Source organism: Cervus canadensis, chromosome 15 (assembly GCF_019320065.1).
Source record: "Cervus canadensis isolate Bull #8, Minnesota chromosome 15, ASM1932006v1, whole genome shotgun sequence".
Classification (NCBI taxonomy): Eukaryota; Metazoa; Chordata; class Mammalia; order Artiodactyla; family Cervidae; genus Cervus; species Cervus canadensis.
In genome coordinates this window covers 64,828,432-64,841,555 of record NC_057400.1, presented here as the reverse complement: position 1 = coordinate 64,841,555, position 13,124 = coordinate 64,828,432, and the positions used below count along the sequence as shown (strand labels likewise).

General features: G+C 36.8%; 2 protein-coding genes across 4 annotated transcripts in view; one reads left to right on the top strand and one right to left on the bottom strand.

Annotated features, from left to right (window-relative positions):
• Positions 1-12,033, top strand: part of ZSWIM2 (zinc finger SWIM-type containing 2) — a 114,481-nt gene extending 102,448 nt beyond the window's left edge. Inside the window, exons 12-13 of one of the 2 annotated variants that reach the window (XR_006273220.1) lie at positions 3,133-3,262; positions 11,677-12,033. The gene's annotated coding sequence lies outside the window, so the exon portion shown is untranslated. The remainder of the gene's footprint in view (positions 1-3,132; positions 3,263-11,676) is intronic. The other variant, XR_006273221.1, reaches the window with a different exon arrangement.
• Positions 1-13,124, bottom strand: part of FAM171B (family with sequence similarity 171 member B) — a 74,999-nt gene that overhangs the window by 18,514 nt on the left and 43,361 nt on the right. For both annotated transcript variants that reach the window (XM_043488239.1, XM_043488240.1), the window contains exons 2-3: positions 7,314-7,547; positions 1,411-1,503 (exon numbers count right to left, since the gene is read on the bottom strand). In XM_043488239.1, coding sequence (XP_043344174.1) covers positions 1,411-1,503; positions 7,314-7,547 — 327 coding nt within the window. The remainder of the gene's footprint in view (positions 1-1,410; positions 1,504-7,313; positions 7,548-13,124) is intronic.

Sequence of the window (13,124 nt, the reverse complement as noted above, 5' to 3'; positions counted from 1 at the left end):
ACCTGCCAATGCAGAAGATGCAAGAAAATGGGTTCGATCCTTGGGTTGGGAAGATCCCCTGGAGTAGGAAATGGCAACCCACTCCAGTATTCTTGCCAGGAGAATCCCATGGACAGAGGAGCCTGGTGGGCTACCAGTCTATGGGGTCACAAAGACTAGGACACAACTAAGCATCTGAGCACAGAAAATGTGAATTTTGCTTGGATTTCCAGGGGCAAAGACATGCTATTCCCTAGTAGATTTACTGTGAGAGGGTATGTCCAGGAGTTGCAAAAGCCACCTTGTGACCAGAAATGAGAACTCATTTGAAAATAGACACAATAAAGGGCAGAAAGTTGAACAATGGAAAGAGTTTGAAGAGGCCAGTAAGCAGTAGGACTATGTCAAGATAATGGCCTTTCTCTCCACACATGCAGGTCCTATTTACTTTTTATCCTTCACACACAGTTCTACATCCATCCTGCTATGCACCAGCAAAATCAGTGCAAGAGTGAGAGATTCTACTACCCTGCTCAGTAAATTCCTCCAAGATTAATCAAGCCCCAAAGTTTTCCAAATGATAGTATTAGGTTTTCTTTAATACATTAGAACTAAATAAGATAGCTTCTAAAAATGAAGAATTTCAAAAACTGTTTTTTACCATGACTCTTGTCTTGGACTCTAAGGTTTCCTGCCTTTACCAGTCATTCCTATTATGCTTTGGTTCTGAACAGATTTCCCAAAAGAAATAAGTGAATTATTGTCACTTACAGAGGTTTTACATAATATGCAGTAAGAGTTACAAAACGCTGGGATTTCCCCTAAGGACTAGTTAAGAGAGGTGAGGAGGTAGGTGAGGATGAAAGCTATCATCTTCGAGGTTGCTAAGCAGAGTTGGAAAACACAGTTTGAATCACACCCCAAATCAGGCTTCTTGTATTCCTGCCCTTGGGACATGTGAGTGGGGCAAATCATGTCTGCTCAGCAGGTTCTTAATTCCCCAGCCTCAGACCTTTCCCTCGCAGGCAGCAAGATTAATGTCAGAGGCAGGAATGAAGGTGACCTGAGGACTACAATGCCCCAAAGGTCCTTTTCCCAATTTCACCAACCACCAAAGCCCAGTAAGAGATGTGATTTGGGAAGAAGTTCAGAGACTCTTTCCAGTATTTCTGAAAGTCAAATGTTCTATTGAGGGTAGCTAAAATGATAAAAGAGAATGATTCCTACTACACACAAAAAAATATGTATGCTATAGTTTGCTAGTGAAATAAGAATCAGTTCAGATCAACTTATAGTCAATACCAGTCATCCCAGATCAATTTAGATTTTTCCCACCTTATAAGCAACATTGATCCATTGGTGAAGTAGTACAGTCATACAATACAGTCACTTTCAAGTGTTTACTTACTAGTTAAGAAGTAAAGTACTTACCAGCTAATTTTCCAGTAATTAAAATAGTGTCTTCAAATAGCCATATATTTGCTTGGTTTTGTGGGAACAATGAAAGTGTAACTGATGAATATACTGTGAAATATAGCACAATTAGAATATTTTATTAGACATGGAGGGAAAACTGGGACAAATACAGTTCTGCTCCAGCAGGCCCTAAAAATGTAGGAAAAACAAACTGTGTGATGGAAAAAGCAATTCAAAACAAAGGAAGAATGACTGTAAAATAGAGAGGGGGAAAAAAGGAACATAATAAAGTGAGAAGATTGGGCATCACTACTAATTTTTTTTAAATTTCATACAATACTTTGTACCAAGGTGACTAATGATGTTCTCTAACCCTATATATATGTATATATGTGTGTGTGGTCAAGCTAAATGCTTAAACAACCCTCTGCTCTTTACTCTATACAATCATTACTTATTTCCTTATAGTTTTTAAAACCTTTTTTCTTGCCTTCATGATTTTAGGTTCTTTAAGGGGAGTACATCCATCCTTTTTTAACTTCCCACACAAAGGTTCAATGCTCTTCTTCACAGCGTGGTTCACCAAACAGACTGAGTTGGCAAAGGATGAAACAGCTTAACATACACATGATCCAGAGGCAACTTTTAGTAGTAGACAGGATGAGGCCAAACCTGTCTACAAGAGTAGGTATCTGAAATGACTGGTGAGATGAGTAAGTGCAGATCCCTGAAAGATAACAATTCTTTCAAGATGAGAAGCAAGAGGCACAGATAAAAGACCATCATTTTATAAGCAAGAACAAGTCAGATAAGCTTACCAATCCTGCAAAAGAAAAATGTTTTGAGGCATTATCTAAAGTACAAGTTCTCATTGATCTCTCTCCTCCATGCGATATATTTAAATATCAACAGAAACTATACAATACCCCTAAATCACTTAAGAAAAGGTAAAATACACTTGCCTGGGAATACTTTTAATTAGAGCTTACTGTTAAAGGAAATATGAAAAAGAGGATAAAATATAAAAGTATACAAAAATTATGAGTGGATGTAAAACAAATTTTTTTCTTAAATAGAAAAGGGAGACTACCAATGAAAGTAATTTTAATTCAGAAATTATTAATATTTAGACAAGTTGTTGGAGTTCCAAGATTGGAGAGGAGGTGGTAGGATGACAGCTTGGACCTTAAGATGATTGGATCCCACACATGTGGCTTTCTTAGTCCCAAGTGTTGAAAGGGGCTACCCTGACAGCTTTTTCTATTAAGCCTGAGGAGAATCTTTCTGAATCTCATTAAAATTTGCATTCAGATTTCCTTCAATTTACAAAAATGTTTCTGATTTTAAAAGGGATGTACATCTTCTCTGGAAAAGTTGAGAAATACAGAAAAGGAAGAAAATGATAGTCATCACAGTACAATCATACAGAGACAATCACTATTAGTATTTCACTGTAGCTTTTCCTGGATTTTTCCTGTGGTTTAAAAAAGAGGGAGTATGATATCATATACAGAGTATTTTCACCCTGGGTTTTCACTTAAGATAATGTTGTAAGCATTTCTGTCCCTCAGTAGAAACTTTTCATAACATTTTCAAGGTCACATTTCTTAAAAGTATCAAGATTCACTTAAACTGTATAATACTGTAGACTGTTTCCATTTTCACTATTACAGAATATTCGCCTCATTATCCTTGTGCACAAATATCTGTCCACTTTATTTGTATGTTCGTTTTTAGAAAAGATGCCCAGCAAAGATGAAGATTTCAAAGACTTTGACACACGTATTTCAAAATTGTCATCCAGATAATACTGCCAACTTCTCCTCCCACCAGCAGCATTTGAGGAGGCCCATCCTGTCAATATTGAGTATGTTCACTCCTTAAAAACTTTCCTGAGCTGAAAAATCTAAGAAATGCATGTTTTGGGGGTGTACTTAAATTATTAGAAAGGTAAATATTTTATCACATTCTCTAATTTGTATTTCCTGTTTGAAAACTGCTATGTCATGATTCTGTCCATTTATATTACTTAGGCAGTGCCCTGGTGTCTTTTACTGACATGAATGAATTCTTAGCACATAAAAGATATCATTCCTTATTACTTCACATATTTTTCCTACTTTTTAAAATTATAGTGAAATTTACCTTTTATGACATCATTCATTGCTTTTCAGTTTAAAAAGACCATTCTAAGAAAAGATAGTTTATTATATTAAATATAATTTTCTACATTTGAACTTTTTGAGCAATATATTTTGGAATATGGATTCAAATTAACTTACTGCAAATGGTTAGCGAAATATTCCAATATTACTTACTGAATATTCAGCTTTTTCCTCAATGATTTATAATAGTTCCTTACCATAGATTGTATTTTTTATACCTACTAGTATCTGATTTGTATTATAGTACAAATCATAGTAAAATATCACAGTAAATCTGTAGCCATATATTTTAGTTATCTGGAATTTCAAACTGCCTCTAGTAAATCTCTTAAAATTTCAGGTATTTTCACACATTTATTCTTCAAGAACTTTTTTGCCAAGTATCTTGCTAATGCATTAAATCTATAAATTAATCTGGGAAGAATTAAAATCTTTACAATATTCAGGGGAAGAAAAATATTTTTCCAATTATCCGGTGTTTTAGTTGATTTTTTTTTTTTTTTAGTTCTATCAGTAACATTTGGTAGTTTTATTCTCCTCCCCACAGTTACTTCACTTTTTTTTAGGTTTCCCTTCTCATATTGTTCTGAGAAGCATTTATTTTCATTTTTTCTAATTGGTTATCACCTCTGGTATGTAAGAACATCTATTGATTTTTACCAGTGCTCACTTGCAGTTTTCCAGGGATATGATCATAACCACAAATAATGGCTTTGATTCTTCCTAATAGCTCTCCTCTTGTTTTTTTTTTAGCTCTCCTCTTTTTTATCTGTTAACATCTTTTTGTTCTGATGAGAACTTCTACTACAATGTAAAATAATATAGATATCTGCATTTAGTTTCTTATTTTAGTAGGATCACCTCTAATATTTTATACTTAGTATGAGTGTGAGATACCTAAGTGTATCTCTGTGGTCCTAGTTTTTAAAGAGTTTATTCTTGGTTACACATGAATGGTGAACTTACAACATACATTTCAGCACTTGTTGATATTATCACATAGTAGTTCCAATTTGTTCTAATTGTTGTTGTCCAGTCACTCAGTCATGTCTGACTCTTTGAGACCCCATGGACTGCAGCATACCAGGCTTCCCTGTCCTTCATCATCCCCCAGAGCTTGCTCAAACTCATGTCCATCGAGTCAGTGATGCCATCCAACCATCTCATCCTCTGTCATCCTCTTCTCCTCCTGCCTTCAATCTTTCCCAGCATCAGGGTCTTTTCTAATGAGTCGGCTCTTCACATCAGGTGGCCAAAGTATTGGAGCTTCAGTTTCAGCATCAGTCCTTCCAATGAAAATTCAGTATTGATTGCCTTTAGGATTGACTGGTTGGATCTCCTTGCTGTCCAAGGGACTCCCAAGAGTCTTCTCCAACACAGCAGTTCAAAAGTATCAATTCTTCAGCACTCAGCCTTCGTCATGGTCCAACTCTCACATCCATACACGACTACTGGGAAAACCATTGCTATCTCTGCTTTTTAATATACTATCTAGGTTGATCATAGCTTTTCTTCCAAGGAGCAAGTGTCTTTTAATTTCATGGCTGTAGTTACCAACTGCAGTGATTTTGGAGCCCAAGAACATAAAATCTGTCATGTTTCCATTGTTTCCCCATCTATTTGCCATGAAGTGATGGGACCAGATGACATGATCTTCATATTTTGAATGTTCTCTGGTGGTTATACAGTAAAGAATCTGTCTGTAATGTGGAAGACACACATTTAATCCCTGGGTCGGGAAGATCCCCTGGAGAAGGGAGTGGCAACCCACTCCAGTACTCTTGCCTGGAGAATTCTATGGACAGAGGAGCCTGGTGGGCTAAGTCCATGGGGTCACAAAGAGTTGGACACAACTGAGCAACTAACATTTGACTTTTACTCTCTTCTTTCACTTTCATCAAGAGGCTCTTTAGTTCTTCTTCACTTTCTGCCATAACAGTGGTAACATCTGCACATCTGAGGTTATTGATAGTTCTCCTGGCAATCTTGATTCCAGCTTGTTCTGATAGTATGATATATAAAATTAATAAAGTCTGACATCTATATAGTCCTGCAAAGAAGAAAAATCCTACTTGGTCTGGACAGTATGCTATATTTAAATAATGGTGAAATTCTTTTTCACTATTCTGCTTAGGAGTTTTACATTTCAAGTTACAAGTAAGATTGATCTATAGAGGGATGTGTAAGTGAGAAAGAGTATGCACACAAGAGGGCATTTAATTTTGCATTACCTTTGTTAGGTCTCAGGATCAAGGCTGTACTGATTGATTTGGTAGAATGTCCTGTGGTACTTTTCCTTATAGTCTTAGAAGTTACTTTTATCTAGAATGTTTTACCCATGATTATTAATTTACCTCATCTAAAAGCAATGATCATTTACATTATCACAAAATTGTTCATTTTATTGGATTTTTAAGATATTTGCCATCAAATTTGTTATCAATAACTTTTATGATTTTTAAAGCTTTTATGTATTTTTGTCAACTGTTTTTTTATATTTTTCTAACATATGCCAATATACTTCTATCTTTATTATTTCCTTTTCCCAATAGTTGGTTTCTTCTTTCATTGTTTTTCTCACTTTTGCTGAATGAATAGTTGTACTTAATTTCTATCTTTAAAAAAATTAAATCATTTGAGATCATGAATTTATCTCAACCATATCCCTATACAGATTTTCTAGTCATTATTTTGCTAGAATTCTACTCATGTGAATCTTATTAAATTATCTAATTTTTCATTTTCTTTCTCAATCTAATTTTAAATAGTTCAATAATTCATATGTTTCCAATATGAAACTATAATATCTAAAATTTAACAAGAACAATAAAATATAAAATTTTTGAAAAGACTGATTACCTAATGGATCATCCTTCCAATCACACTTGATTGGAAGTCTGGAAACTGGCCATTTTCCCCCCAATATCCAATTATTTATACTGTGGCAGTTGCTACATCGTGTCTAACTCTTTGTGACCCATGGACTGTAGCCCACCAGGCTCTTCTGTCCATGGGATTCTCCAACTAAGAATACTGGAGTAGGTTGCCATTCCCTTCTCCAAATTAGTGATACTAAGTCCTACCAACTTTTCCCAGCTTTACTGAGATATAACTGACACCTAACATATAACCTTAAGGTGTACAATGGGATGATATGTGTATATATTGTAAAATGATTACCATACTAAATACTGATTCTTTCTCCAGTATGCCTCTTGTACGCTTACCTCTCCTTTCACCTCTTTTCTTACATCAGGCTAGCCTTACTGTCCCCCAGCACAGCCACAGTTTCATAGCCAGACTCCCGGAATCTATTTTAGCCCTGCTGTTGACCTATTCCCTATATGCTGTAAACTCAGTTTCTAAACAACTTAAATCCATGTGTTCAAGAATCTACAAGAACGGCTTTATTAGTCATCATGTAAATCTAAACTGCCCATCTTACCTTCTGAGAAGGTCCCCCTTCCTCAATACTTTGGCCCATCCTAATCCTGTAGGCATGCCATGCCCCCTACCCCCACACACACCTGCAGACAAATTTTGTACCAGAGCAGAGCTGTTTCTCAGGATTCCTTCAGGCCTCTGTAGATGGAAAAAGGCCTTCATATTTTCTTCAAACTGGCACGCCTTTCTAATCTCCTTATACTGGCTTCACACAGACAGTCATATTTTCAGTTTACCAGAACAAGCAATTCTCAAAGAGTAAAAAATCATTTACATTTAGTGAAGGCAAAACACTATTTAAGTGCTTACTTGGCATTCTTCTGGTCTTCCAAGGTAGAGGTGTCAACACGTAGCCATCTTTGTAAGCAATAATGGTCAAGCTGAGTCCTAACTTGTAGGGTACTCTTATCAACACTGCTCCGTTGTTTCTAGTTACTGTGGAATTTGTCTTTGTGTAGTTTACAAACACTTCTACAACTGCTTGACTCAGGTACTGACGACTGATGATGTCATTCACCTGGACTTTCAGCATAAATACAGACACTAGAAAAGACAGAAAATCACAGCACATTAAATCCTAGAAAGCATATGTCACTATACTATAAAGTGTCATTTAAAACATGTGAACAATACAAAACTGTTGAAAAACTTAGAAGATACATACATATGGATGGATAGAAAGGTGTTAAACATGCCAACAAATTCATTCTTCCTGGAACTGAATAAATTGAATATTATTAATAAGGTATAGTATTATACCTATTTTCTCTGCCAGTTAAAAGGAAAAGAAGGGAGAATAGTGAATAATAGAAAGTGAGAATAATAAATAATGCAAAGACAGCTTCTGACTTTAGGAAAATTTTTACTTATATATAATTTTTACTTTATTATATGACTAATTTCTAATATTATCAAGTTACACAGATTTACTACTAATAAAATACAGTCAAAGGTCTTAGAATAAAATGCTATTCACCAAACCCATTAGTGCATGGATAGCTCTTTTATTTTGCTCTGTTGTCTGGAAAGCAGAGGATGTGTTTTAGTTCCAAATTACAAAATATCAAAACAAAATCTCAGATGGACCTAGAGAATACTATGCTTAGTGAAATAAGTCAGAGAAAGATAAATACTTATCACTTATACATAAAATCTAAAAAATAATACAAGTGAATGTATACCCAAAACAAGCAAACTCACAGACACAGAAAATAAACTTAAGATAACCAAAGGTGAGAGGGAAGCTGGGGGGGCAATTTAGAGGTATGGGATTAACAAACTACTATTTATAAAATAGATAGGCAACAAGACTGTGTTGTGTTGCACAAGGAATTATAGCCATTACCTTGTAATAACTTATATTGGAATATAATCTACAAATATACTGAATCATTATGCTGTATTGCTGAAACTAATACTGTAGATCAACTGTGTGTGTGTGCTAAGTCACTTCAGTCATGTCCAACTCTTTGCGACCCCATGGACTGTAGCCCATCAGGCTCCTCTGTCCATAGGATTCTCCAGGCAAGAATACTGGAATGAGGTGCCATGCCCTCCTCCAGGAGGTATTCCTGACCCAAGGATCTAATCTGCATCTCTTAAGTCTCCTGCACTGGCAGGTATGTTTACCCCTAGCTCCACCTTAAGTTAAAAAAATTTTTACTAAAATATAAAAAATATTGTCAATTAAATATATAGATGATAAATTCAAGAAAAAAGAACTAAGGCTGGCTTCTACTTAAAACCTCCAGCCGTACAGATTTTGACAATGTGTTCGTGGATTTACCATTGATAATATCTGGCTACAGAAGAACTTTTACCACCGTGGACATGCCTTTCAGCATCACAACACCTTTGCTAAAAATGTCTTTCTTCTCTTCCACTATAAATGGGCTCTGTAGTCAGTCAAATTCCATCTTTACCACTCCCTAGAGGTATGACTTTAGGTAAGCTACTCACCTCTCAGTCCATTTGCTCATCTGTAAAATCAGGACAGCAGCCACTAATATGAGCTAATAAAGTAAAATAATGCAAATAATGTGCTCTGAATAGTGTTTAATTGTCAAATCAAATTATAATATTGTTATTTATAACAAAAATTATTACTTCACAATTGGAGACCACTTCACAAACATGAGTACATCACTAAGAAACATCTCATAAGGATTAACTATGCTGCTACGTGTTTGTATAAACCTATATTATTAAGAATTTTTAGCAAGAACATCATGTCAGGTAAAAAATCCTAGTCAACACTGACTGAATTGCAATATTGCTACAAAACTGTTATCACACCTTATCTATTCTTTGTTAAAATAATCTAGACTTTAAATTGCTTTTGGACCATAACAAAGGCATTTAGATCAAAACAGAATCGTCAAAAATAGAATCATTAAATTCTTATATAATATTAAAAATAAAAAAGTAACCACATACATATGCTGGTGCCATGGCTTCAAATTCAAATGGGAAAAATAACTCTTGGCAAAATAATAAAAGGTTGTAATAAAAATGGCATGATGAGCTTCTAAACCAAATGTCCTTGTATAGGTCCACCTAGTACAATAAACTATGTGTAGAGGATAAGTAGCTGCCGCTCAATCTAAAGTAAATACCCCAGCCACCTGCCCCTAAACCCCTAGACAAAATTTACTGAGCCACTGGCATAAAGCATCTAACTAATGCAAACTCCAGGAGACAGTGGAGGACAGAAGAGCCTGGTAGGCTACAGTCCATGGGTTCACAAAGAGTCGGACACAACTCAGCGACTGCACAACAACAACGCAGGCCAGACAGTCTGTCAGGCCCTTGAAATGTTGATTAAAGATACACAGAGGCTAACAGCTGCTGGAGCTGAATCACCTCTGGGAGGCTATAAGCTCCCACGCTCTGTGCTTCCCTCTCCTCCCAGAAGAAGGGTTGTACAGCCCCCCCAGTGATCTATGAGCTGTATCAAACTCCCCCGAATCTTGTAGCACGAGTTGGGTTCTGTTGCTCATTTCCAAAGCAAGTACCTTAAATGACATAGGACACAACTGTAAGTACAGAGTATTTCATTCCTCAGATGGCAAAGAATCTGCCTGCAATGCAAGAGACCTGGGTTCAGTCCCTGGGTCGGGAAGATCCCCAGGAAAAGGGAATGGCTACCCACTCAAATATTCTTACGTGGAGAATTCCATGGACAGAGGAGCATGGCAGACTACAGTCTATGGGGTCACAAAGAGTCAGACATGACTGAGCAACTAACCCTTTCACTTTTTTCACTTTTCACCCTATCTTTCATAAGAGAAAGAGAAAGAGGGCAGGAAAATGTACCAAAATCAGATGAACCATATAAGAGGAATACTGCACACTCCTATGGTTTTTCCAGTGGTCATGTATGGATGTGAGAGCTAGGCTATAAACAGGGCTGAGCGCAGAAGAATGGATGCTTTTGAACTGTGGTGTTGGAGAAGACTCTTGAGAGTCCCTTGGACTGCAAGGAGATCCAACCAGTCCATCCTAAAAGAGATCAGTCCTGAATATTCATTGGAAGGACTGATGCTGAATCTGAAACTCCAATACTTTGGCCACCTGATGCGAAGAGCTGACTCTCTGGAAAAGACCCTGATGCTGGGAGGGACTGGGGGCAGGAGGAGAAGGGGACGACAGAGGATGAGATGGCTGGATGGCATCACCAACTCGATGGACATGGGTTTGGGTGGACTCCAGGAGTTGGTGATGGACAGGGAGGCCTGGCATGCTGAGGTTCATGGGGTCACAAAGAGTCAGACATGACTGAGCCACTGAACTGAACTAGAAGATAAGGAAACTAATAATTTTAAAAGCTTTTAAAATTTGGTGATGGGCCTTATTCAAACCAAATATACTACAATGGTTCCTTCAACAGCATTTTCAGGACTGGGACTCAATAGGGAATTTTTATTAATTTGCTTGCTCCGAAGATTAGTTTCAGAAATTCTCAGAGCCTTTGGATTTATAGACAAAGTCCCAGTATAGTAAGATTCTAAACTAAATTAACTAAAAACTCTGCATATTCCATCTGTTCCATCTTTGTAAAAGTACAGTTGCCAAAATAAGACACCCAAAAACCTCCTGGCATTCTGAAACTGGGTTTGATTCACAAAATGCCTTCCAATCCAGAATGGATGATTTTATTTTATTCACATGTACTAATAATGTTAATATAATAAACCTGATGAGAAAATGAGTATCAAATTCAGGAAAAAACAACTTGCAAAGGTCAAATCTTTGGTATCAAAATCACAGCCTCTCTCTCTGAGATCTCCTATATCTATACCTTAGGTTGCCTGACAGACTTAGGATATAATGTATGCCTGACCAAAACTGTCCTTTCTACCTCAAATGGGAAAAAATTAGTATTTGTGTAACACACACACACACGCATGTGGGCACACACACACAGCTCTTCCCCCAGGCCCAGTACTAGAAACTTTACATACATTGTCCAATTTCATCCTAATACAAACCTGTAAGACTTTCCCCATTTTAGGGCAAGAAAATTGAGGCAAACCGTGAGCAGCTAATAGAGCACAGGCAGGATTAACAGGTTCATTTTACTTCAAGTTCCATGTGTTTTACTGTACTTTCTCTCTCACCAAAAAGCCTTAGGAATTTGGTTTCCACCATATTTACTAGTTTCTGCTTTCAGAGTCCCTTGGACATCAAAGAGATCAAACCAGTCAATCCTAGAGGAAACCAACCCTGAATACTCACTGAAGGACTGACGCACAAACTAAAGCTTCAATATTCTGGCCACCTGATGGAAACAGCCGACTCACTGGAAAAGACATCGATGCTCTCTGAGAAAGACTGAAGGCAGAAGGAGAAGAGGGTGACAGAGGATGAGACGGTTGGATGGCATCACCAATTCAATACACATGAACTTGGGCAAACTTGGGCAAAGACCAGGAGGCCTGGACTGCTGCAGTGCATGGGGTTGCAAAGAGTCAGACATGACTTGGCAACTGAACAGCGACAAAACATTCACTAGCTTAATTCCTCCCAACCCGAGAAGAAGTGCTCATTTGCTGACCCTCTGAGCCATCCACCCCCCTCCTTCAGCTTGGTTTTTCTGGCTCCAGGATAAGCAGCAGCAAAAAACAGCACTTAAAAAAATAAAAATAAAAACCTAAAAACAAAATCTTGGCTGAAAGCCTAGTTATAGAAATTAAAGAGGCACAAACAACTCTTTTTCCCCCAAATAAAAAGTTATAAAGAATTGTCTGCCATGACAACAGGATGCTTCTGACTTCTGTGATGTCAACAGTTGGATCAGGCAAATGGCACTGGCAGCCAGAAGTAATAGATAGCCATAATAATCCCCCTCACTAGCTTTTTTCTCCAACAAAAATACTTTGGCATTTAGATTGGGCAGATTGTGTGGTTAAATATATGATTTTCCACCAGAGGTGCTTTTGTCTCCACAGTCTACCTACTGTTCTCCATTGTATTTTTCAGCTCTCTATGCCCATATTGTTTTCTCTGTCACTTAATTATAATCATTATGTCTTGCCCACACAATCTTCTTTTCAGTATGTCAGCACTGGTTTAAAAATGGTTCAATATCAAATGATTTCAACTGCACCCTTAGAAAACATATAATCTAAACATTGAAAGAAACAAGTAATAAAATATACATGCATGAGCAAGACCCTGAGGTTGCTGGCAAAGATTTAACCATTTAACACATGATTAGAAGCATTAAGTAATGAGAATCACTAAAATTCAAAAGACTGCTAAATAAGTTTTTAAAAAAATGTTCTTGAAAAAGCCTATTAGAATCAACACGGTATTATGGTTTTGCTATAGGGTATAGATAGGTAAAACTCAAAATCCAGAAAGGGCTAAAACAAAAGGTACTGCTAGCCATTTATCTGGCAACATCTGGAGTAGGGTGGGCTGAGAAATTACAAGCCCAATTCTTTCCAAGAGAATCTGATATCTTATTATGTTGTTACTATTATGTAGGTTACAAATGTATGTATGGAGAAACTTTATTTTCAGATTTCTCCAGTACAAGAACTAGCCTACTTCTTTTCAACTATGTATATAAATCATCTACAATAATTTCATTTAATATACATTTTTTTCTAAGCA